Here is a 26,650-nt window from a genome sequence, read left to right as displayed (position 1 = left end):
CAAAAAAGATGATGGGAACTTTGTTCAGGGTGCTGTTACTGCTGATATGAGTGTGTCCCTCTCTGTGTTGGTGCAATTCCTTTTACAAGCAAATATGTATTCCCTCGAGCCCTTTGGACTTGATTGTTCTTCCTCTGCATGACAAAGATGATGGATTTACTCTGAAAAACTCTTTCCATGGCCACTAATTAAATTAAATTTTAAAATTAAAACCACTTTTAAAATTGTTCCTGTGTTCTTCTGTTACAACTTCTTTGTTTCTTCTATTTTGTTTTGTAGACACAGATGAGGACACGGTGAAAAGATGTTTTGCCACGTTCGAAGAGAAATTCTTCCAAACCTGTGAGAAAGAACTTGCCAAAATCAACATTTTCTATTCAGGTAAGGTGCTTATTTTTGTGTGTATTTGTGGAAAATTCAACAACAGAAAAAGGGCCTGTAGGTCCCAAACTTTCAGGATAAGCACAGTGGTTATGCAGGTCTACCATCAGGTAATTAGAGGCCAGGTTTGTTTGGAAAACTGCTCTGGTTTAATCACAGATCTGGAGCTAAACCCTGGTATTTGGCTGGAGGGAAAATGAATGGCAGGTAATTTAATTTCTTTGAACTTTCAAGGTATCCTGCTGAACTTTATGGAGATGCTCTTAAAACTAAAGGGCACAGTCTTCCAGTTTATCCATGTTAACAATCTCCTGGCTATGTTTTAGGTGTGCTGAGCCTCCTACCTGGTGTTCCCTGAGCTTCTGCAGGAATGGCTCTCGTGGGCTTGCCTGTGTATTGTATCTTTATCATCTTGATGGGTGCAACAAGTTTTTAAACACTGAACTCCTACTGAAACCCCTGCAGCTTTCTGGACTACAAAAGCCAGCAGCAGTTGCCATGGGTTATGTATTTTAAGTAAAAATGTTGTGATGATAACAGTAGAGATTTCTAGGTATCATATATCAAGTGGTGGGGTTTTTTTTTTGGTTTTTTTTTGTTTTTTTGGGTTTTTTTTTGTTTCCTCTGAGAAAGTTGCCTTCCCATCCTGTGTTTTGAAAACAACTTTCGAACGGGTTAATTGGAAATTCACCCTGTAAAACTGCTACAAAAGGCTTGGTGTGCTCTGGCTCCTTCTGCCATTACACTTCAGATGATTTTCATCCTCTTTTGGGGAGGTTTCAAATGAGGTTTCAACTAGAAAAGCATTTAAATGTAGATACAGCAATGCATTGGCTTCTATAGTTCCTCTTAACATGTTGATTTATTAACTTAGTGCTATAAACAGGATTTGCAGCACAATATGGTAGCCTGTTCTAGTTCTGATTTTAATCTGGTAACAAAAGGCACAGTTGAATTGTGCAAAATATTTTCATAACCACTGGGTGATGACTTTATTGCTGGCTCTTTTACTGCCAGCCAGGATCTGGGTTGTGAACTTGAGGATAGCTGAAAGCATGATAGATGCAGTGACTGAGCACTGCGGCTTCCCTCTGTTCAGCTTCCATCTAGGGAAGTAAATCTCCTTTGGGCTTGGCTGTGCCTGCTCTCCCAGCTCCCTGGAGCTGTGAGTGTCAAAAATACCAGTTTTTCTGGTAAAATTGATATTTTTTATTAGTTCAGAGGCATTTTTCTGCATGCAGTCCATACATACCTAACTCAGAGCACTCCTGTGTGTTGTTTCCCTGGGAGATCTTGTATTTCTATCCCAGATCTGAGGTTTTCATGCTCAGAAACTTCCTTTCTGAGCTGTATCAGATCCTGTGCACTGTGAGCTAAACTCTGTGCAGGAAGTTCTGTCAATTTAGATGCACAATACAGATTATAATTTTCCCTAATGAGGAGCTGCTGCCACACGTGCACCCACATGTACGCACCCATTCCAGCATTGTTTAAAATGGCATTAATAACATAGGGTAGGCTTGTTTTTTTCCCCAGCTACCTGTCATTTCAAAAAGTTCCAGGAGAGAATGCATGTAATTTGAAAATCTCTTGTGATAAGATTAAAATAAGTCTTTTATTTGCAGCAGAGCGACGTGACTTTCATAGAATGGAAACCTGTTATTAGGGTTATTAGCATTGAGCTACAGCAAGAAATGTTCCATCAGTGGTTCCTACCCTTGATCATGTCAGAAATTTGTCATGTTGGACCCTATTGTAACTCCAGGCATGTGTTGGCTTGGATTATGACCCGGCACATCCTATTTATTATAGGTTTATTGCACAGCTTATTGCACCCCTGTCTTAACTACAGTAAATATTGTTCATTTTCAAGAAAATCCAATTCTCTGTTGATCTCTGCTTCATTTCCTCATCATTTTTCCCTAGGCTGAAGGCTCCTCAGTGAGCATCACCCAGAATTGCCACAGCACAAACAATCTCAATCTCTTGGGGTGGCCTGGTCCTGAACCCCAGTTCCTCCACGGATCACTCAGATCTGGAGTGACTGCTGCAAAAGCTTTTCTTTGCCCTTCCCTGTGTGTTCCCTTCAAACATTGCCTTAATTCCCCAGCCCATTATCCCAGCTCAATGGAAAGGAAAACTGCTATTAACTAAATCAGATTTAATAAACAATTTGCAATCGTTTTCACAACTCTCATAAAGATCCATCCCCAACTGAAAGAAAAAAGAATGACAGGAAATTTTTCAGATGGCTCCAGCAGAGGAATGGCTATCCAAGTGCTAAAGTTTTATCTGTGGTCAGTTTTGGTTTGTGTTTGAGATTTTCTAGATGACAGCTTTGCTATGTTTTAAATCACCATCATCAGGATTTGGCTAAAGAGTAGCCAGCAAAATTTCCGTGGTTAATTTAGGAATTGTTTTGTTATTTGTAGGAAAACCTGGCTTTAAATTGGGAAGCCAAATATTGAACATAATATGTACAACTAGGGAAGGGAATGAATGGTAAAAGGGTCTGCCTAAAATGTGTAGCTGGCAGGAGGTTCAGGCTGTTGATCACGTCCTGTCTGGTGAAACAGGCTTTGATCACACCCATGCCCATGTAAAGTGGAATTTGGGGGGAAATTTTCCTAGTTCTTTAGTGCAATAGTCCTTTTTCCATCATCCTTACATGTGAACTTTCATTTAAACTTGGAAAATGAAGTCAAAAACCAACTTGGAGTTGCATAGCTGAGGTGATAACTCTTTAGGCTCTTTTAGGATCTAGCAGAATTTTTTGGGCAAAGCTGTTGCTAAAGCACTTTGGTTAAAGTCTGCTGCTATTGGTTTTCGATTTCTCGTCTTTGCCATGAAATTAAACTTGTGCTGAAGGATCTGTGGGCATCAGGTCATGCAAAATGCTGCAACACAAGAGTGGTTCCAGTTTCTAAGCTTCTTTTTTTTAACTCTCTTGAGGAACATATTTTTTAAAGTCAATTTTCAGAATGTTAAATTAGCGGTGGATAGTGCTAAATTAGTGATAGTGGTATATGACTTTTCAATTATTTTGGAGCATGCTGCAAACTGAGAAATTAATTTCTATTCTGCTTTGCCATTTCCTTGGGCAATTCCCTAGGAGGTTTTCAGAACAGCAGCACATATTTTGTCTTGTTTTGCTTCTGCATTGAGTCTCCATGGTAAAAAAAAAATCATATTTTATTAAAATGAAATGATTTGTGGGTGGGATAACTGGAGTCAGTGCAGGAGAGAGAAGGTGGTGACAGGATGGCTGTTTCTCAGGAGTGACATTTTTTTATGGATAGCTGCAGTCATAAATATTTCAAGGCATCATATTTTCTTTAAATATTGTATTATTAGGCTGATGGATTTTAGTATTTTTCTGGACACAGGGACAATGGAACAGTGCTCTCAATTGAAAATATAAGTTTAAACTCTTCTGTATCTACTGATTTGATTTAAAAGAAATCTCAGTGCATCACAGATGGTTTAATAGATGTTTCCAATATAGAGAATGAACTTGTGAGCTTTATGTGAAGGCTTTTGATTTGAACAGATTTCTGTTCCTTCCTCCCAAGGGAGCTCCCAAAGTGAGGAGGGATTATTGTTTTTGCATTCTGATCTTGTTGTGGTAAATATGATGTGGTTATAGGCTGTGGGCAGACAATTCTCACTGTGGGCTGCATTGCCTCTGTTTGGTGGAGCTGTGGAAGTTGTCAGAGAGGAGTTGCCTTTTCCTGCATTTTAAATCTTCCTCTTTAATAAAAGTTTATAAGCGAAAAAATTTGAGTTTCAGGCTCCTTTCCTGTCTGGAAAGGCGTTCTCCTTCTGGCAAATACCTCATGCACTGTAAAATTATTTTTAGAGTAGTTTTAAAATCAGGCAGAATTGAGTAAGACAAAGGAAAAGGAAGAGTAAATCTTACATCTGTGTGGGGAGCAATTGAGAATTGTTATGTAAGATACCAAATGAAGAGAATTCTATTGAAATCCAGGAGGCTGTTGGGACAGAGCTTTGGGTAGCAGAGGGACCTTGTGGCTCTGTGGTTTCTGGTGCAGTGCTGGGTGTCCTGCTGGGTGGAGGTGGCTCCAAAGCTGTGAACCTGGTCAACATCTCCTGGCCAACACCAACACCCGTGGTCTGTGACCCTGCTTATCAACAGAGATGCCAAAGCTGTGACTGAAGCTTAGCAGGGGAAAAAAAGCCTGGAAGGAACCAGTTGTACAGAACAAAGAGAATGAAAACAGTCTTAACTATGCTGGTTTTAGCTTTAAAAGATTGTTATTTAGCCAAAAATATTATTTTCTGAGAGTACATAAAGCAGCATGTTTAAAGGAACACCTTCTTCATGCTTGAGGTGTGAGGAAGAGAGACAGACCTGTTCTGAAAGCACATCAAAATGACATTTAAGTGCAGGCTGATGGCCTCTTTAACCAGTAAATAACGAGGCAATGCTTCTAAAGTGAGGAAAAGAAGGATAAATTATTCCAGCTGATCATGTACAGCAGCCAGCAGTGTTGTAACTCCTGATCAAAGCAGAGCTGTGTTTGTCTGTCACTGGGAGCTTGGCAGAGGGGCCGTGCTGCTCTCTGAGCAACAAAATCCAGTGTCGCATTTGAAGTGTGAGGTTTGTCTTCTTTGATTTCCCTACTGTCACATGAAAAGATAGTAAACATGTAGTCAGTAGTGGGTGCACAGATCTGAAAAATGCTTTGCTTACTCACTGTCATGTTTCATAATATTGTCTAACAGGATCTTTCTCTAATTCTTCTGGTGCACTCGATTTATTTGGGAAGGAGGAGCAGCTTTTCTGTTGTGCTCAGAGCAGATGTGTGGTCAGTGCTTTGGTATTTGGATGAGACCCTCTCTGCCCTTTCTGCCTCCAGCCAGAGTGGGGACACCTGCCCGGCTGTCCCCAGGTACAGGCTGGGCTTCTTCCATCCCTGTATTTCTGTGGTGCTGGACTGAGCATCCTCTAGGCATCAAAGCTGGGATGGAAGTTGGGAGGTCTCAGTTCCTGGCTAATGCTGCTTTAGTCTGTGCTGAAGGGACAGCACCTTCATTTTGACCATATTATTTTATTTTTTTTTTTCTTGAGAACTTGTGTGTCTTATGTAGGTTTAATGAGGAAAGCTTCCTCCTCTGCCCTTGTGAGACCACATCTGGAGTTCTGCAACCTGGTCCAGGGCTCACAGCACAAGAAGGACATGGACCCATTAGAGTGGGTCCAGAGGACATGGAGCACCTCTGCCCAGAGACAGCCTGAGAGAGCTGAGGGTGTTCAGCCTGGAGAAGAGAGGGAGAATTCAGAGCCCTTGCCTGTGCCTAAAGGGTCCAAGAGAGCTGGAGAGGGACTCTGGGCAAGGGCTTGGAGTGGCAGGACAAGGGGGAATGGCTTCACAGTGACAAGAGGGCAGGTTTGAATTAGACATTAAGAAACTCTTCTCTGTGAGGGTGCTGAGACCCTGGCACAGGTTTGCTCGGAGAAGCCATGGCTGCCCCATCCCTGGAAGTGTTCAAAGGCCAGGTTGGACAAGGAACACGTGGGAGGTGTCCCTGCCAATGTCAGGGGGTTGAAATGAGATGGTCTTTAACCCAAACCAGTCTGTGATTCCATCCTGGGAAAAGAGAAACACCCAGAGCTGTTGAATTTAATGCTCGATGGGGCAAAGCCGTGCACTACGGTGCATTTTACCCACAGTCACGCTACTTGAGGAACAGATGCAGCATTTTCAGGGCCGGGTGGGCCACGTGTGACCCTCCCACTTGACTTTCCCCTCTCCCTGCCCGCAGAGAAGCTTGCAGAAGCGCAGCGCAGGTTCACCACCCTCCGGACCGAGCTGCAATCCACCTTGGACGCGCAGAAGGAGGCCAGCGGGGCCTCCACGCTGCAGCGGCGCCGAAAGCCCGTCTTCCACCTGTCCCACGAGGAGCGTGTCCAGCACAGGAACATCAGAGACCTGAAATTGGCCTTCAGCGAGCTCTACCTCAGCCTCATCTTACTGCAGAACTATCAGGTACCCGCAAAGAGCGGCGCTTTTGCAGAGGTCTGTCCGGAAATGGCTCTGTGCTTTGTGTTGTCCTTGAGTTGCCTCGCTCTGTTTTTCATTTGTTTCTTCCTTTTTCGAGGGGCCCCTAAACATTTGTAAAGAAAAGGCAGGTGGCAGTGGACTCCTGGTTGCTTTTAATGGAGCTAGAAGTGCTAAGATGACCTGCAGAAGGATTTTTCCTCCTTCCTTTTCTGGGCTGGCTGACCCCAGCACCTTTAATCCAGGCAGGATCTCTTCCTTCTGTGGTGTGTTGTTCTATGCAGGGCAGGTTGGGGAAGAAGTTCTTTTATCTAATATTTGTCCTGAAACTTGAAATCCCAATGTACTGTTTCCTTTTGGCGTTGCCATGGTAGTGGCTGTGACCTTGCTGTATCAGAATTTCTTGCTAAAACATCAATTAAAAAAAAAGATATATTTTGATTTCTGCAGGATACAAGGCTCATTTGCCTTGAGGTATGAAAACAAATGAATCTTTAGTTGTACTTGGATTTTTGGCTCGGTAAATATTGCAGCCACTGATCATGTTCCAAAAATTTTGAAATAAAAATCTGAAACTGTTAATACATTTTTGGCTGGGCTACCTCTTCTGGAGTTAAATTCTCTGAAATGCTTTTAGGTGTTTTACTTTGAGGGGTTTTAGCTTGTTAAAGAAGAATGTTGGAGCTTAAATTGACTATTTAGATCTTTGACAGATCTTTGCTGCATAATTTTACTAAACAAAATTCAGAGTCAGAATAAATTGAATACCACTCTGCTGTATGGACAGAACTTATTCTCCCAAAATTCTGAGTATTTGTACCTCTCCTACAGTGGTGTTGTCTTTGAGCTTGTGTCTGGAAACTCTGAGTGTCTTAAGAAAGCTCTTTAACTATTAGTGGCAGTTCCTAGTTCAAATTCCTGTGAAAGGTGGAATATCTGTATCTTTTTAGGACTGGAGTGAGGCAGCATCACCTGCTGTGATTTCTTCACTTACATTTATTTTCTTTTTTTTAACAGAAGACAGCTATACTTTTAATTACAAAAAATCAATTCTGAGGCTTGATGAAGAATTTAAACAGTTAAATAGGGGCTGATAAGGGTTTTCCTTTGGGAAATCTTTTCCTACTGTTCCTTGGTGAAGAAAGGCAGCTTGCACACTGATATTTTTGCTTTTTGCTACCATGAGTCCAGACCCACTGTAAGTCTGCTAAATATTGATCTAAACCCCATCTGGTTTTGATAGCTTTCACACTTTGCAGAGGCAGCAAAGCTGCTTTCTACAACAGAACTCCAGAGAGAGAATGAGAAAAATTCCTTCAAATTGGTATTGAAGTTGAGGACAAGGAATACAAACACAAGAACAGAAATAAAACTAAATTCCAGAGTACTACTGTTGTTAATCACTCCTGAGCTTAGAATATGAGGAATATTTAAGCTCTTGCAGTTTTCGAGAGAAGAAAAAACAATAACCTGGTGGGATGATGATGTACCTGATGTACCTTCATGTAGGAGATAAAAAGAAATCAACAGCAGCATTATAAATATCAAACTGGCTTTGATGAAATGCTGATGCCTTGAGTTGGGTTACTGAGGAAGGAAAATCCACCTGAAGCAAATTCCTCAGCCTCTTAGGACTGAGTAAATGCATTCATTCCTGAGGTACACAAACCAAACATGAAATGAAACTAAAAACAATCTCCAGGGCAGCTCTTATATGTTTAACTTCTCAAGGATTAAACTTTTGATAAAATTAATATATTCATTCATTGTTACCAGCCATTCTAGATTGTGTATGTACATAAAAAAATCAATTTATTTGAAATGCTGTGTTTTGGGACAAACAGATGCTGAGAAATTAAGCATATATTTAGTTACTTATTCTCTATATAATGTAGTGCATTTATTGGGTGAATAATTGAGGCTGAACCAGTTTTATTAAATTACCTTGCTGGTGCATTTCCTAGTATATATGAGCAAAGATTTTTGAATCCATTGTTTGATTCTACTTGATGTTGCATTATATTATTGCCTAAGTTGTACTGTTTGTTGTTTGTGGAGGTGTTTGTTTTGTTTTTTTTTTTGGGGGGGGGTGGGAAGGAGGGGTGTTTTTGTGTGTGTGTTGGTTTTTTGGGTTTTGTGGTAATTTTTTTGTTTGGTTGTATTTTGATTTTGAACAAAATGGAGCAAAAATTGAGGTCAGGCTTGGAGAAGGCCCTTTACCAAATAAAAGCAGCAAGAGTAGCAAAATATCAGACTGCATAAATGATGTTTGTTGTGTTCCACAGTCCCAGCAGTGTCTGTTCCTTGTCAGAAGCATCACTGTGACCAACAGTGCTTTTATCATGCACTTTGAGGTTGCACAGTTTCTGCAGTCAGAGGATGAAAGACCCCTGGAGAGGTTTTAGGGTGCCTGGTATAAACATATCCCAACCAGCCAGGGCACCCCAGATTTAGGCTGGGATTTTACCCATGGCAGATGAAGCGATTTTATTTCAGGCCACAGAAAGATCCCTGACCAAAATCATCCTTTTGTTGCAGTTTTTCATGTGAAATTTCTGCTCTCCTTGGGCTGGAATGTTGGATTTTCCAATAGAAAGTAATTAAAGTCTCTTGTCTGCAATAAGGCAGGTCATTAATGCTTTGGCTTCCTGCTCCAGTCTCCCCAGCCTCATTTCCCACCTGGATGGGAGGGTCTGGCATTAAATCACTCTAAGCATAATTACATTGAAAATAATTTCAGTGAGTAGTTGGTGCCTCTCCCCAGGGTATTGGGGATTTTGCTGTTTTCTCTGGTTTTCTTCCCAAGCTGCTCTCTAAGCCTTTTTCAGAAGTGACTCTTGCCACAGTCTCTCCGTGTTTCTGCTGTTGCTTGAATGAAACATGTGAGTTTTTTTAGGCAGCACCTGCTGCAGAATGAAATGCAGGACTGCAAATACATCCTGCCACAGCAATTGCTGCTGTGTGGTGAGCTTAGCCTGCCTTAGATACTGTGCATGGGTGTTGAATCAGGGATCATCTCTAACCTGGAAATCAACAGTTGTTTTTTGTTTTAAGCACTGTGTGCTTGTCTCTGCAGACTGGAGAGTTACGTCTCCCACGTCTGCAAGCCTAAGCTGGTTTTGCAGTCATTGTGCAATACACTCTGTGAAAAAACATGCTGCTGTGGGGATGCACTTGTCTGGATTTAATCTGCAGCACTGACAACTTTCATACAAAGATTTCCCTTCTATAATGAATTTAACTGGAGGACTTGATTTGAAACCAGAGTAAAGTTTAAAGAAGTCAGTGGCTCAGATTTTTCAGGAGGGAAAACCCCTTAAGGGTTATTTGTCTTCAAGGTAGCATTAGGTCACTCCTTGCATAAAAGAGGAAGGTGGAAATGATCTGGCTTTTCAGGAAATAAAAAGGTTTAGGTTGCTCCTTTTTTATGCCCTTGAGTCTCACATTTTTAAAATAAAGTCAGAACTCAGAAACTTCCTGACAAGAAATGCAATAGTTTTGATTCTTATTAACGATTCCTTTCTCGCTAGCACTGGAGAGAGAATAATCTCTCTTTCTTGGGAGCTGCCTGGGGTTTAAAAGCCCTTTTTTTCCCTTGTCTGCAGAACCTGAACTTCACCGGTTTCCGCAAGATCCTGAAGAAGCATGACAAGAACCTGGAGACGGCGCGGGGGGCGGAGTGGAGGGTGGCCGAGGTGGAGGTGGCTCCCTTCTACACCTGCAAGAAGATCAACCAGCTTATCTCCGAAACAGAGGTGAAGAGGCTGGCCTGGGCACTGCTCCTCTTCTTGCTAGCAAAAAAAACCAGGCTTTTGGTCACTGCTGGTTTCTGCAAGTGTTCAAGCACAGGTTGGATGGAGCTCTGAGCAAACCTGTTCTAGGGGAAAGCGCCCCTGCCCATGGCAGGGAGCTGGAACAAGATCTTTAGGTCCAACCCAAACTATACTATGTAATTTCCAGTGTTCTGCCCTCTCTATAGCTTTTATTTACCACCAAGATGGCTAAGAATTGATTTTGAAATGCCACTGACTTACATAAATACGAATCTGTTCTCCTCAGCTGGTAACCTTTCCCTTGGCAAAGCCTCGTGCAGCCTTAACTTGTGCCATGAGGGAACTTGGTGCAGCATGGTGAGCTTTTCATGTCTTTGTATTAAAAGAATACCGGCCAGGGCTCATTTGTAGCACGGAAACCAACCTTTAATTTTGGTTTTACCACTTGCTCATCACTCAGATGAGCTTCACTTGTGTGTGTCTTTGTCTCCTTAGGAAGTGGTGACCAACGAGTTGGAAGATGGAGACAGGCAGAAGGCAATGAAACGTTTGCGAGTTCCACCCTTAGGAGCAGCTCAGGTGAGAAATGAGGGTTTGTGGAGCGAAGCTGCTCCTCCAACTTGTCAAGGTGCCAAATCAGATTCAACATCTGAAGGAAACAGTGGAAATAATTGATGTGAGCATGCATGGGGCAGGGCCAGATAATCTGCTTTAGTTCCGGAAGGTTTGGAAATAGGTTGCTACTCCTAATGCATGCAGACAAGGTAATGAAGGGAGGAGATAAATGGTAAAAGGAAATTTGTGCTAATAAAAGCATATGCTTAGTGTTTGTGTGGTCTGGAATATTTTTCAGGGGGCTCTGAGACCCCCAAGCTCTGTTTCAACATGTCAAGATTATTACACAGCATTTTCAGTTTAAAAAACCTCACTTCAAGAGCATAATCAGGGATCAGGAGCTTGTGTTTCTGATATTAAGTTTGCTCTGCAAACTAATCTGACTGTGCTGATAACCTGTTTACTTCACCTTAATTCTGCCATGGCTTTGTTCACAGCCTGTACCAGCCTGGACTACATTCAGGGTTGGATTGTTCTGCGGGTTGTTCATTGCACTGAATGTCACTGTCATACTTTCAGGTAGGTGTCTGTCATGCCTCAGTTTGGGTGTATTCTCCTCACTTTGGGAGGGCCAGGACCTGGATATTCTGGGTTAAATCAGAGCCATATCACATTGGTGTGAACTACTAGTTCTGCTCAGCAGTTATGGTTTTTCTCATGTTGTGCATGTAAATTTAGAGCACAAAAATCTGGTTTCCTCCTTATTTTGGAGGGATATTCTGAGGGTGCAACATCTACATGTAAAAACAGATTTTTGTTATCATTCTGGGAGCACACAGCCCGTGCCCACCTTGAGACAGGTGCTTGTAGAACTTGACCTTTGCATGCTGTTCACTCCCTAAAGAAAAGACCAGACACAGAACCATGTGACCACATGCCAGTCGGGATGGAAATCAGGAATTCATGTGGAAATTCCTAGGATTTCAATGCCTGGAGTCTGCTAATGAAATTAATTGACTTTTCTTTATTGGCAGATGTTGGCAAGATTGTTTAAAATCACCGTACAGTTGATGGGTGCCTCTCTCAGGCTCTGGCTTTATTCTGCTTTGTGCCTTCTGAGTTTGGTCCCTGATTAGAGTAAGAACCACGTTAGTGCTGCAGATCCAGACACAGAGCTTAATCACAAGCGGCTTTACTAATTGTGTGTGTGATTTCTGGAGTGTTGTAACTTGCTTAAGCAGTACAAAGGAAAAAGCTTAACAAATCAACTTACGAGCTCTTGCATTAGGGAAAGCCCATGTCTGTGTTTTTATGACTTAAAAGAATTTTTAATCGGATGTTTCTGTAATTGGATCCAGCCATCTCTTGGGATAAAATGCCTCTGTTTGAGGAATTGTTTGCAGTGCTTCTCATTTGGTCTTCCCATGGTAGAGGCATGAAGTTGACCCATCTGCATGAAGGCACTGTTTAATGTGTAGAAACTGTTCTTTATTCATCCTTTCTGCTACTTAAGTGTTTGATCTCTGTGTGAGATGCAAATATGATTGAAGCCAGTTGTGTTTGCTTTCCCTCTCGGTGCTAAGAATGAAAAAGTGACGCAGTTGTGAGAAGGAATTCATAAAAATTATTATATCTCTAAAGCAGGTGTTACTAACTCAGTGTGGGTAATAGGTGTGTTGTATCAGCAGGCATGATCTGATAGCTGAATATTACTCCAGATATTGGGCAAAAACCTGGATTCTGAGTGCAAAGTAGGTGTTTTTAATTGGCTCATATTTTGCTGACCTCTCAGCTTCTTTTTCCAAATTATTTTGTGATTTGATCAGCTAAAGCAGGATTTTAGTGTTCTATGTGGAGAATTTGTGAAGCAGCATCAGAACATGGTTTCTGTCAGTTACCCAGTGCTGTAGTGCCTGATTTGAAAACTACAGCAGCAGCGTTTTACAGAGATGATTTCATCATCACTTGGGGTCTGTTAAAGGCTGCAGAGCTACAAGTGGATCCCAGGAGGGTGTCACCCTGAAGAGGACAAGTTCTGAGGCTTCACTCTTTCTGTATGGGCTTCCCTAGGTGCCAAGCAAACGTGTAAATGAGGTTGGAATTTCACAGATATGTGCATTCTCTTTATTAACCAGAAACCTGCGAGGTTTCATGCAGAATCTCAAGCCCTAGCCGTGGTCCTGCTCCTGTTTGAGAATTAGGCTGCCATTAAACTTGTCACCAGGAACATTTTCACTTCTTAGTCAGTATTCTTGGGGCCACTCTGCCCTCTTTGGAGTTTTGACCAGATGACCCATTGGGGTTCCCTCCAATCTTACCCATTTTGTAATTTCCCTTGGTTTTCAGGTAAAAATTTGAAAATCTTTTTTTACAATTCCACATTTAAGACTCATTTCTTTCAGCTTTTTTGGGGGTGTGTAATTTCTGTCCAAAAATTGCCTCTGTTTTGCCTGAATCCAAGAATCTTGTTTTAAATTTAAAGCAGCAGTCATTCTGGAGTCATTGTTTCTTGCACAGCTTTTTCTCTGTAAGTTATGTAGTGTAAAGTTGTAGCTGCTGAACACATGAGATTTCCTGTGGATTTCCTTTCTCTGAGAAAAAGTTTGAAAAACTTGGGTCTGTAATTTAGGCAGGTCTGTGGGAATAAATTCTCAGCCTCAGCTCTGTAAAGTGCACCTTCTTTCTTTTACCCCTCTTAGAAAGCATGTGGGTGAGAAACTCAATGAAACTAAAACTGAGGATTGAAAAAACTGTATTTTATTTTCCTTTTCTCATCAAACCTGTGCCTAGTGACCAGGGGAGACAGTCCTTTGCAAAGAGGTTTATGCTGGAGAAAGCTGCTGCTGAATAAGGCTGTTAGTTGTTTAAAATGAAGCACATTTGTTTCCAAACAAGAAAAAAACTGAACAAAGGAAGCGACAGGCTTTCCAGCACTGCTGCCTTGTGCTGGGATTTCTGTTAGGGTGGGGCTGGGTGTTGTAATGCTGGCCATGAATATGTATTGCATTACCATTGTACTGAGTTCGGTGATTAGGTGGGTTTAGCATTGTTTTAAATGCTGTAAATGGTTCCTCTTGGTTTTGTGGGGAGCTGAAGTGTTTGTGTATCTGTCTGTTGGGATTTCATCTCTATTAAATCAGAATATTTAAGTGCCTCTAGTCAGATTTATGCTGGCGCTGTCCCTTGTGCCTGTGGTGTGAGGCAGGGACGCTGCTAATGATTACAGCAGCTGGAAAGGGAATTTTCCCTAGAATACTCCTAAATCCTGTGACAGGCTGGGCCAAAAGACCTCCACTTGCTGGAACATGCAGTTGTGTACACGTGTACCCCATTTTTTCAGGGTACAGCCAAACATCTGAGAACCAGGATAAAGCCTTGCTTTGTGACATGACCTCTGTTATCCCTAAAATCCTTCCCTTTTTTTTTTTTTTTTGTCTTTGCCAGGTGTGGCTTTTATAGATGGACCAAATGTGTGGCCACTGGTGAGAATCTATCGAGGTGGCTTTCTCCTGATAGAATTCCTCTTTCTCCTGGGTATCAACACATATGGCTGGAGACAGGCTGGAGTCAACCACGTCCTCATCTTTGAACTCAATCCCCGCAGCAACTTGTCCCATCAACATCTCTTTGAGGTGAGCAGGAGAGATTGTAGGAGTGCCTGAGCCATGCTGAGGATCAGCAGGATAAATCCTGTGCTGTTTCCTGGCAAGGACTCCTAATACAATTAGAAGAGGAAGTTGCTGAAGTCTGATTAGATTACAGGATTGAGCACTGCTCTCCCTTTTCTTCTAATGAGAACACATTGTAGGTTTCAGGGCTGTGTTTTCATTAAGTGTCTGTGTGGTTTGTTATTTTTTTCCTGCAGATTGCTGGTTTCCTGGGCGTTTTGTGGTGCCTGAGCCTGTTGGCATGTATATATGGTAAATTCACCTACATCCCCATGCAGGTGAACCCACTCATCTTGTACGGCTTCATGTTGCTTTTTCTCATCAACCCTACCAAAACCTTATATTACAAGTCCCGTTTCTGGCTGCTCAAACTATTGGTAAGTGTCAAAGCTGGTTGAAATAAATAATTCTGTGGCTGAGCAGTAGGTGTGAAGTGTGTGCAAGTGTCACTAACTCTCAGAAAAGAGGGATGCTGGGGGATGCTTACACCACTGTGATTTATAGAGCAGACCTGATCAGGTGTTGACTGCAGTTTTTGAGGATGGGTTTGCAGAGGCTTATCCTGCTTCCTGTACCAGTTGACTTGTTAACTTTCCTATAGACAGCTGCTTAAAAACTTCTGCGTGTATGAAAACCCTTGGATGTCATTGCTTGTTTATTCTTTAACCTGGTGAAACAGATTGATTAGAGGTCCAGTGCTCTGAGGCAAGGCTGCATGGATGCTCCTCAGCCCAAACTGGGATAGTGCCAACATTGAGAGGGTTCACTGATGGAGAGGGAACCTTTGGAAAAGTTACTGCCTATAAAATTATGTTCTTGGGTGGGTTTTTTTCTGTTTGTGCTCTTAAGCTCTTTGTTTGAGACAGAGCTCTTTATTTTCCTGTAAGATAAGTCTGGTAAATTCAATGTAAATATGTGTGCTGCTTCAGTGTTCCAGTTATAGGTGGGAGCTCTGAAAGAACAGTTTTCAGACTTGCTGGGTGACTCATGAGTTTTTTCCCAAATGGCTGTTTCATATGCTCTTCCCCACCTTGTGCACCCTTTTAAATTGGCTTTAATCAAGCTGGTTCCCCTGGTACCTTCTTCTTGCTGGCACTGCTCTGAGAGCTCTGGGCAGAAGAGGGTTTAGCTGGCTGGTTTTCTTCATTTTAATGCCAATTAAAACAATTAACTTTATCTGGAACACGGCAAAGATGAGACACATCATCGTGCTTTGAGGATGTGCGTGCAGGTATACACACGGTGAATTAACCTCTGTGTGCTCACCTCTGTTACTTGATTTGCTGGCTTGCTGCTATCCCAGCTTCTTCCTTTGTGCCTTCCAGCACTCAGCCATCCCTCACAGAGGTACCTTTAGTCCCAAGCCTCATTAGTCTGACTGCTGTCCCCTGGTGAGAGGGGAAGCACTGGATGTGCTTTAACCACAGGAGAAATATCTCTGCTAATTTACCTTAATATCTTGCCAGGGTGAGATTCTCAGTCTCCACAGAGCTGTTAGGCTGTTTGCAGCTCCTGCCCTGTCCCAGCCATCTCCAGAATGTGCTGCAGCCTGAGATAGAGTTGTAGAAACATGGAATGGCCTGAGCTGGAAGGGATCTTAAGTTCCAACCCCTCTGCCGCAGGCAGGGACATTTTCCATGAAGCTCTGAGCCTCATCCAACTTGACCTTGGACACGTCCAGGGATGGAGCAGCCACAGCTTCTCAGGGCACCCTGTGCCAGGGCCTCCCCACCCTCACAGGGAAGGATTTCTTCCTAGTATCTAATCTAAACCTATGATCTGTTGTCAGTTTGAAGCTGTTCCCCCTTATCCTGTCACTAAATGCCCCTGTAAACAGCCTCTCTCCATCAAACCTGAACCACGGAATATCTCCAATTGGAAGGGATCCATAAGGTTCATTGAGTACCTTGAGTGTGCAGAAGCCAATTCATCCCAAGGTCTCCTAGGGGAAAAAATGCTTCATCAAAATGCAAGATTGCCTTAATGGTGGGAAATGCCATGGTGTTTGTGTGCCTTATGTGGGAGGAGGAAGGGGAAAGAAGAGGCCAGACCACATAAGGAGCGGCTTTTATTGTGTGTACTTGACCAGCTTGGGTGTATTTTATTTCTCCATGCAGCTGCCAGCAGCTCTCTGGGTGAAAGGAGGTTTAAATAGTGCAAGTCTTAGAGCTGTGCTGCTCACACAAAATTATGTTTGGTGAGCGTTTTTCTTCATATGTTTCCTTTCCAGACAAGACGAAATCTGACATATCAGGTGGAGCAGAGCATTACTGGCACTTTCAATTTTTCTGGAACCAAATCAGGGGCATGCTTGAGTGTGTAGTATCATTTCCATGGATTTAGGAGGCTTCCTGCCTCCCTCTGTAATCAACATCAACTGCTTGTTGAGGGTGGGATCCCTTGTGCTAATCCCTGAGGGCTGGCGACTGACATCAGAATTGATCTTCCTCTGAGTGAAAAAAGTTATTTAGCCTGTAGTAAAATCTTACTTCCCCTGCCAGGCTCTTCTTCCTTGCCTGTGTGCTTAGGTGAGCATTCTTTGTGCCAGATGAGAAGCCCTTGAGTGCCCTGTGTGGGTTGGGGAGTGCAGGGAATGTCCCCGTGCCCACGCTCTCTGCAGGAGCTGAATGGTCACAGGAGAGCAGGGAGCCTGTCTGTGAGAGGTGAAAAGCTAGGAAGTGTTCAGCTCAGCTCAGATATCTGGCATCTCAGCACGAACTAAAAGTGCAGGAGTCAGCACCAGGAAGTCTGTGCTCAGGCTGTGGAATTGTTGATAGAGAATCGCAACTGGTTACTGAAAGTGAGGTGCAGCTCCAGCTTCTGGGATTTTATGACTTTATCCTTATCTGGAGGATGTTGCAGGCACTTTTGGGAAGTGAGGAGGTGTCTGTGGTGCCTCCAGTGTCAGCAGCCCCTGGAATTGGGGCTGCAGCTCCAGCTGTGCCTGGGCAGCAGGCAGAAGCCACAGCGCCTGGCACATCTGGCATTGGGATGGTTCAATGGCAGCTCAGGTTCTGGAGGAGGGTTGACTCAGATGCCAGTGCCAGATATGTCCTGGATCTATCTGATTCCTCCTCAGATGTAACCTGTAGGTGGAAAATTTCTACTCTCTTAAAAGCTGTTACCTGGCAGTGCTGAAGTACCTCTCCCTAAATTAAATAACAAGAATATTATTTCTTGTTTTCTTTTTTTTTTTTCAGGGAGAGCTGTCTGTAAAGCTATTTTCACATTTCATTTGCTTAGCTAGTCTTTGTTCATGGACAAAACAATGGTCTACGATGAAACAGATAAAGATAATATCAGGGAGTGTTAGGAAAAGGGAGGAAAGAGCTTTTGCAAGGGAAGGCTGGTGTGGTCTGAGCTCTGCAGAAGCTGTTCTGCAGCTGGGTGCCTTTGAAGACAGTCCTCCCTAAAGGCTGGCCTTGTTTGACCCTTGGGAATAGGTGCCATCCAACATGAGCACAGAGCTTTCTGGGTCAAGATCAATATCTGCTTTATGCCACTAACTCTTGATCTCCTGTTTGGCTTTGAAATTTCAGGAGCAGAGCTTTAAATCTGCGTTAGAGGCTGATGGGGATGTGTCAGTCCTTTCCTGGGCTTCTGGAGCCGTGCACCCTTCAGGTTAATAAGGAGAGCAGTATAAAAGATCAGTGTTAGCCTGTGCTTTCATTAATTTAAAGGTTCATAAATCCCAGAATGACCGGATGGCGCTGGTGCCGTCTCTGTGAGAAATTGGCCATTAGTAACTGTAACTAACCGGGTAGGGAGAGGGGTAATCAAAGGTAATGGAGCAGAAAACTGTCTGCTTTGGAAGGAGCAAAACTGCTGCTCAGGCTCAGAGGGAAAGTGGACTGGGATTGAGGGGGAGTCCCACTGACAGTCAATAGGATTTCCTCTGCCCTTCCTTTAACCCTTTCCCTTCTGGAGGCATCGGCAGAGCCAGTAACGATCCTCACTGTCACAACTGCTAACACCAAAGAACAGCTCATGAGTTAAGTAAACCAAGGCATGGCCACACTAATGGCTGTGCTGAGGGTCTAAATCCAACTGACATTAAATGTGAAGGGGAAGGTAAGTGTGGAAAATGTCAATAGGCACGATGTAGGTGCCTGAAAGAAAATGCTGATCAAAGTGAGGGGCAGTGAGAGAAATGGAGCTGTGTAGAGCTCTTAACTGGGAGTTTCTGGCTAAGAGCTTGGTTGGAGGAGACCGGGCTGTTCTGCCAGTAAAAAACAAAAGGCTGGGGGGCCACAGGAATAGATGCATACAGGAGGAGAAAAGCAAGAATGTTCTTTGTACTGAAAGTGAGGAAACAGTTATCCTTTTTTTATCAGCAGGAGCAAAAGGTCATCAATAAATCTTCAAGCCTTTCTGTTATTTCCATATTTGTTCAGGTCTGTGATGTCCTGCCACTGCATTTGGATGCCTTTGACACAGCCATGAATTATTCCTGCTTTGTTTTTCCTGACAGTTTCGAGTATTCACTGCTCCCTTCCACAAGGTGGGCTTCGCAGATTTCTGGCTGGCTGATCAGCTCAACAGCCTGGTCGTGATACTTATGGATTTGGAATACATGATCTGCTTCTACAGCTTTGAGGTTCAGTGGGAGGACAATGCTGGACTTCTGGCAGATACAGGTAGAGTAATGCTGATGAGCCCTGGGAATGTGGCTGAAATGACCTGAAAAACATCTGAGCCAGGCAACTTCCTAATTGTCTGTTTTAAAGAGGGCTATTAATAGTACAGGAAATGAAAATAATTGGCATTTCTTATAAGCGTGGCATTAGAGAGATTCTCCCCTTTCTTACTTCCATCCAGAGAAATGGAATTTCACGTCAGCATTCATTTCCTAATCCAGTCATTTGGCCCAATGTGCATATCCATCAAAGAATTTAGGCACAGCGCTCCTGATTGGAAAGAGAAATCCATTTTCCTGGCATTGTTGTTTTATTTCACAGTAGTTTAACCATGTGTTTGCCTTTAGCCTCTTCCTGTTGCTCATCATGAGAGCCCTGAGCTTGTTAAGCACAGCTCTCTGTGCTGTAGCCTGGCTCTTACGGGCTCCATCGCAGTACCCTGAAGCAAGAGAGGATGGAGAAGCTCCTTAGTGCCACCTCTTATTTGATTTGAGTTGATGCTGCTCTGCCAGGCTTGTCCATGCTCTGTCTTCTCTTCTAGCCAGAAGGAACAGAGCTGGAATGTGAATTTTGACTTTGGCCTTCCCTGTGGCAAACCAGTACCTGTCTCCTCACGGATGGGGCTGTTGATTTTCCATTTCAAGCAGTGACTGCTGGCAAATCATATTGTCTGATGGTTTTGACACTTGCTGAGAGAATTTGCTGTATGCTTCAATAAGCATCAGTGTTCACTTTGTTCCTCCAATCTGTCTGATCTTCCCCTTCATTTTAAAAGACAGCATTGCGAGCAGCTAAATATTTACTTATTAAAAATAAAATTAAAATACATAAAGCAACTGTGTGCATAACAATTTGTCCTCTTAAAATCTGAGAAGAGAAATGGTAGCACGGTGTTTTGGGATAAATATCAGCTAATAATGTGTCTCCCTTAGTGTGAATAAGAAACAAATGAATGTTAGGCAGCAGGGTGTTTGGTTTAGATGTGCTGAGTGAGACAGCAAAAGAATATGGAATTCTTGGAGAGTTCCAGGAAAAGCTGAGGGTTTCCTGGTCATTGCTTTAATAAAAAGAAGGCTTTCAAACACGGAGGAGGGGACGCAATGGCATTGTGGTGGGGTTGCGTCTCATCCCAGTTTTTGAAGCCAGACTATCCCTTGGCTTTGCTTTTTGGAAAACAAAGCAAAAAATGCCAAACCCGGTCCCATCCTGAAGTAAGTTTTTTCCTATTACAATGCACAAGGACAACGGGTCAAGGACATCTTGGGCAAAGTAGCCTTTTAGAGCTCTCCTGTAGAGTTTCTAAGTGCTCTCCCATTTATGCACAAAAACCCAGTGTCGAGGGCCTTTTGTAACTTCATCCTTAATTTGATTATTCACAGTACCGCCAACAGCACTGAGCACATTTAAAAATAGATTATTTGTAATCTTGCATGTTAGTTATACTGGCAGGACTGAGGGAGTTAGATGGTGATCTGTCTTGTTATGTCTGTTAATGTGTTACTGATGTCATGTCACCTGAACACCTCCCAGATGGAATATTGAGCTTCAGGATACTTTGGGCTCCTTGCTGTTTGTGTGCCTCAGTACCAGCTGCTGATGGGGAATCGCTGCCATTAAGTGATATTTCAGACAGCAAGACAACAGTAGTTCTTAAACTTCCTAACTCTTTGCCTTAACAGCTTCAACTCCTGTTTTTCTTGCAGATAATCAGATTTGTAACAGCTACTCCTACGGAGTGAGAGCAGTTGTCCAGTGCATCCCTGCTTGGTTGCGATTCATCCAGTGCCTGCGCCGTTACCGCGATAACAAACGGGCCTTTCATCTGGTTAACGCTGGAAAATATTCCACCACCTTCTTCGTGGTGACATTTGCAGCCCTCTACAGCACTCACAAAGGTATTGGGGATTTTGGAGAATCCTTTGTGGCTCCTGGGGTTTGATTTTTGACACAAGAGAAGCTCAGAATCTCAGGCATCCTATTGAAGCGCGAGCTTCTTGTGTTTTGGCACCTGTGAAACATCTCAGGGGAAAGACAGGGGCCTGCCCAGCTTGTAAAGAGCGTTTTAAGATCTTATTTTAGGTGTTTTCCACATCCCTGGTCTGCTTAGAATTGCACTTAGGGAGCAGGGGAGGGAATTTTTAGGTTTCTCTTTTGAAAGCTGAAATACCTGTCAGGTTTTGCTGTGAAGGGAGGTGAATGGGAGTGAGATATATGAGGAAAGGGATAGCACAGCAAGTACTTCTGCCTTAACATTCATGAATATTTAACCTGGATCATCTAAATAATCGGTCCATCATTCCTAAATGTGAAGGCATGTGCACAGTGCCAGGAAAAAAATGCTCTCTCTGATTTTCCTGTGTGGTTCTATCCATGTTTTTTCTGCAGCTGGTAAGGAGTTGTTTCCAATCCATTTAACTGCAGATTGAGCTCTGATCCCTGAAGTTCCTCATCTCCCTGGAAACGACAATTACTCGATTCTGCTCTTGTTCTGAAGGAAAAAGCTTTTAGTTTCTGCACTTCAGGCAGTCACCCTGCCTTTCATTGTCCTGAAGCCCTAAAAGCTGTATTCTTTCATTTGAGAATATCTCCCCTCTATATATCCAGGAATTAGCAACCACACACAGTCGCGGACAATTGCTTAGCCTGGAATATTCGTGTGGTGAGGCAGGGAGAAGTGTTGAAGGCATGATCCTAGTTAACATGCTGGAGGGGTGGCAGGGTTGTTAGAAACCTTCCTGTGGCCAAGAAATGTCTGTTTTACATAGCTGGGCCCAGAGTCACAGCGACGATGTTTGTCAGGCCTTGCACTTTAATGCAGGGAGGAGCAGTGGCCCAAACTGGCTGCAAGCTGGGATTTGGGCTCTGTATCCAGAGCTGGTGTGGGAGCATCTTTTGGGAGCATCTCCTCCCTGCTGCCGTGTCCCTGAAGCTCGTTCATGTTTTAGCTTGTTTGCTCAGTGACATTCTGCAGCCCTGCAGTCCAGTTAGTCACCACTGCCAGAGCCTGGGATGAGGCACGGACAGATTGCCTGGCTCCGGAGTCACTGCTTGCATCTTCTGGAGCCAGAGCTGCTCCGGGGAAGCTGACTAATGCTTCTGCCTCCCTCTGGGGTGGGGAACACATTGCCAGAGCCTTCAGTTGGGCTAGGGTTGGAACCAAGAGGAAAACCAGCCTCTGTCAAAATGTCCAGATGAAGTGTTTGACCTCTTTCCACCGCCCTTGAAGATTTTCATCCGCGCCAGTGTTGCCACCCCGGTTCTGGTCGCTGCCACACATAACTGGTGTCCCCTTTCCCAGTCTGGCAGGGAGTGGGCTGTAATGAGGTGTTTATGAGCCTTGTTCCAGTTGCTGTGAGACGTCCCTGCTTTTGAGACTGCCCAGTTTTGTCAGCAGCAAGTAGTTGTTGGTGTAGTACAGAAAAAGTTTTGGAAGCTTTGTGGCCTTTGGAAATTAAACATTAGCGCAGATTTGTAAATGTCACCGTGCTGGGCTTTTCAGAGGGCTGCCTAAAGCCCTGGGCACGTCCCCTCATGTTCCCATCCTGCCATAAACACGCTTTCTGGTGTGCTGTACCTGTTAAGAAGCCAATTTTATCAAAGTGCTTTACACAGATTGCCAGTTGGTTTGGAACCTGGAATCAGATGGTCTGTCATCAAGTTGTTATGATGCTACTGTTGAAAATAGATGTGCTGCTCGCCCACACCTCTGTGTCTGTCCAAGGATAGCAAACACCCCTCTCTTACCTCCTAAACATCTGTTTGGGCGAGCTGTGTGTTCTGAAGAAAGTGCTGCCCCAAACCAGGCGTCAAACTGGTGAAGATCCTTGCTCCTCAGACCTGCTCTAAATTTCAGTAACAAACCTATTAATTGCTGTGATATCAGTCTTATTTAAACAGTCTTCCATACCTGTGCTTGCAAACCTATGACTTACACCTCTGGAATGACAGCTTTTGGCTGCCAGAAGAGCGTAATCCCTGGCCTTTCCTTGGGAGGTCAGGTAATGGACACCAGAGTCTGTTCTCCACTTGGGAGGCCTGGGGACATCACAGCCCTCTGAGAAGTCTCATCTTCCTCCCTTCATTAGAGCACTGGATAATTTGTAGTCCTGTGCTTGCTGCTGGAAAACAACTCCCAACTAAACAAATGTACAATTGCCACCTTATTATGTTTAAGTGATGTTTCTGTTCTAGTCTTGTGAGGTATTCACTGCTCCAAACCTCCTCTAGTGAAGGATCCCCCCCAGTAGCACCATGTGGGCTCCTGACAAGTATCTGTTTCCCCAAAATATCCCTGTTTAATAATTCATATTGCTCAGGCAGTGCATAATTCAGATTCTTTATTCCCTCAGAGAAGCCATTTCTTTACTTTCCTTCCCTAGGATTTAGATGCAGGGTGCAATTTGCTCTGCTAATTACAGTTTGGATGTCAGACCGCTAAGATAGCAAAGTGAATTCTGTCGGGTTTTTGCTCTGAAATTTGCAATGCTGTTGATTTGGGACCAGACCAGCTTTACAGGGGTAACTCCAAGCTATCATCTTGATATTCAGGTATCATTAGGATTAGTGAAGCAAACGGGAGGGGAGCTACCCCAGAACATAATACAGGAGCAAGCAGCGGTGGCGTAGATGAGTGCAGACTCCAGCACAGCTTACAGGCACAGCCACATTTCAGGGACGACAGCAACAACACGGGGACAACTGTTGCTGAGTTCCCAGAGGAGGAATTCTCAGTATTTTTATCTCTCCCAAAGGAATGGGAAGCAAAGGCCGTGTTCTGTAAATAAAATGCTGTGGGGTGTGTTTGCTCAGGCAAATGAGGCACGGCTGTAACTCGAAGCTACCTGGCAAGCGGGGTGCCACGGTCCCTGCCCGTTCTGTCCCCTTCTTTCCCACCCTTGCTTTGCAATAAGGAGCTCAGTGCTGGCATTAAATTCCCTGCCAGTGCTGAGTAGCTTTCCTCAGAGCCAGCCAACAGAGTATTCCATTGCCTTATTTAATCCCTACAGAACCTACGTGCTGCTGGGGAAGCAGATGATTAAGGCTGAGCCTGTGGCGGAATATTCACCCCGAGTGCGGCGTTGTTTTGACACGCAACTGCTTTCTGCTGTGTTTTCACTCTGCCAAAAGCAGATGTGCTGTGCTTGACAAGTGTCCCAGTAAAGCAGCTCCCACTTTGGTCCAGCTTATCACAGCATTTATAGAATCATAGAGTGGTTTGGCTTGGAAGGGACCTTAAAGATCGTGGAGTTCCAAGCCCTGTCCAATCTGGCCTTGAACACTTCCAGGGATGTGTTCCACAGCTTCTCTGGACAACCTGTTCCCACCCTCACAGGGAAGAATTTCATCATAAAATCTAATCTAACCCTGACCTCTGTCAGTTTGTAGCTGTTCCCCTTTGTCCTGTCACTCCAGACCCTTGTCCAAAGTCCCTCTCCAGCTCTCTTTGAGCCCCTTTAGGCACTGGAAGGGGCTCTAAGGTTTCACCAGAGCCATCTGGTCACCTCTCCAGGCTGAACACTCCCAGCTCTCTCAATCTGTCCCCATAACAGAGGTGCTTCATCCCTCTGAGCATCTTCATGGCCTCTTCTGGACTCACTCCAGCAGGTCCAGAAGCTCCTTGAACCGAGGGCATCCGAGAGAGGGAAACCCACAGACATCCCTTCTTGTGTAAATGGTGCTTGCATTAAAGAAGGCAATATGTCAGATACTGACATATCTGGAAGAGCCAGCTTTGGTTTCACTCCTCACTCAGGACCTGACTCAGGCTGTGTAGGATAGGGTTATTCTATTTAGGTGTTCAGCTCTTCTAAGAAACAGTTGTGTTGTACTACTCAAGGAGTGCAGCTCATTCTTGAAGCTTTAGTCATGATTTATTCTCCAACTTTATTCCTTTTAAGATGAGACATCGTGGTTTTGCTGCTGAGAGTTTTCTCTCACCTGGATGCAGCTTGTTCACATAATGTCATTGGAAATACCAAAATAAAGATTTGGCTTCTGTGCTTGAAGAACTAAGCTTCTTGAGTGCCTCTCTTTCATAATTTTCTTGTTTTGTGGGATTTGCTGGTTCAGCGTGACCGTTTTTTGTTTAGCTTGCTGTTGGCTGTGTGGGATTTTATCCTTTAACTGAAAGGCAGGATGGTTTATGGACATTGTCAGTTTGATTCACACACCTAATTCATTGAAATCCTTGTGGTCTTAGTAGTATCCTGCTATTTGTTAACCTCTGAATTATTCCAGAGTTAATCCATGTGGCCTGGAAACTTGAGTAAGCATCTCCTCTTCCATCCTGCTCCCACCATTTTTCCAGGTACTCCAAATGAGGCAGCTGAACAGCAGTTGTCATTGGCTTGGGGTGCCCTGGAGAGCCCTAGGTTGGTCTAAGGTAATGGAACTACCGTGCACTTTCTCATTAAACAGCCCAGGAAATTGGCAGTAATTAAAAATACAGAAGTTAACTAAATAGGGCTGTCTCTGAAGAGCAGTGCTCCTGTCTGTGCTCTCCCCATCACTTCAGAAACAGGCTCCTCTGCAGTAATGCCTGATTTATGATTTTTCAAGGCAGCCCCAAGAGAAAAGGGCCAAGGAATAGAGATGTGGAGTGTCACGGCCAGAGCCATCCTGCGATTAATGGCTTTTGCAGGAAGGTGTTGGACCATCCCTTATTAACAGAGAGGTTCAACCAGGCCTGACCAGAGGAAGATGAATGGGAAAATGTGCTGCTTTTGGGAAATGCAGTGGAAAGTTCCCAGGTCTGTACCTGCTGCTCACTCCCCATTAATTAGGGCACCTGGGGGCGTTCCCAGCGGTGACACCACATCAGCCTGGAAGAGATCCCTGGCTCTCCCACGGCTCTGCCCTCCAGGGGAGGGATGGTGATGCTCAGCAGGATGGGGCACAGGCTGGGGTGACATCCAGCTGTGCCCCTGGGGGCTGCAGGAGGTACCTGGCTGCACCTGAGCTCTGTGGCTGGTGGGTTGTGTCACTTGTTGTCATTCCTGTGTTAGAGGCTGCAGCTTGCAGCTCCCCGTGGAGTGAGGACAATAAAGCACTGTGATCCTACATGCTTACAGCAGGAGGCAAGGAGGTGATGTGAGAGCTGGGACTAAAATTAAATCACTGCAACAGTGTACAGTCCCCCAACTGAGGTAGATAATTCCATTTTTAGGGGTGGGGCAGGGCAAAATAAGTGAACATGTAGAATTCTTGTAAGCACAAAACTTGAAAAAAAAGATCACAAAAGAATGAAGCAGGTAGCATTTGTGAGATCCTGTTCCCTCACTTCTGTGTTGGTACAAGAGCTCCCGTTTCTCCCCCTCTTCCTCAGCGCTGAAAGAGCTGTCAGCATTTGATTTAGGTGTCACAAGAGCCTTATAGAGTGCTTGGATTGACCTCTTGAAGTAAAACAAACTTTGTAATGGGATTAACTGGCTTCTTTCTTAATACTTGCCGTTTTCACATGCCTTCCCTTAGCACAGCACACTGGCAACTCCACCAGGATGGATGTTCAGAGCCAAAACATGCACCGTCTGTCACATTGCTGTGAGCTAGGATGAATTTTTGTCTGAAACCCTGTCATCCCATGCCCAGGAGGCCTCCAGTAATGAGTTGTGTTC

At 44.0% G+C, this 26,650-nt stretch overlaps 1 protein-coding gene across 3 annotated transcripts in view; it reads left to right on the top strand.

Annotated features, from left to right (window-relative positions):
* XPR1 (xenotropic and polytropic retrovirus receptor 1) overlaps window positions 1-26,650 on the top strand; it is a 109,769-nt gene that overhangs the window by 67,392 nt on the left and 15,727 nt on the right. For all 3 annotated transcript variants that reach the window (XR_015773335.1, XM_014257574.2, XM_005528693.3), the window contains exons 3-11: window positions 280-381; window positions 6,169-6,392; window positions 10,010-10,159; window positions 10,673-10,756; window positions 11,230-11,311; window positions 14,177-14,364; window positions 14,598-14,777; window positions 18,872-19,037; window positions 20,741-20,932. Coding sequence is in view for 2 of the 3 variants with exons in the window: in XM_014257574.2 (XP_014113049.1) it covers window positions 280-381; window positions 6,169-6,392; window positions 10,010-10,159; window positions 10,673-10,756; window positions 11,230-11,311; window positions 14,177-14,364; window positions 14,598-14,777; window positions 18,872-19,037; window positions 20,741-20,932 (1,368 nt within the window). In the remaining variant the exon portion in view is untranslated. The remainder of the gene's footprint in view (window positions 1-279; window positions 382-6,168; window positions 6,393-10,009; window positions 10,160-10,672; window positions 10,757-11,229; window positions 11,312-14,176; window positions 14,365-14,597; window positions 14,778-18,871; window positions 19,038-20,740; window positions 20,933-26,650) is intronic.

This window comes from Pseudopodoces humilis, chromosome 10 (genome assembly GCF_049639895.1).
Source record: "Pseudopodoces humilis isolate 2021_Gansu_Grassland_sample_001 chromosome 10, ASM4963989v1, whole genome shotgun sequence".
Lineage (NCBI taxonomy): Eukaryota > Metazoa > Chordata > Aves > Passeriformes > Paridae > Pseudopodoces > Pseudopodoces humilis.
Note: the sequence above shows the minus strand (reverse complement) of the source record. Positions and strands in the feature narration are given on the sequence as shown.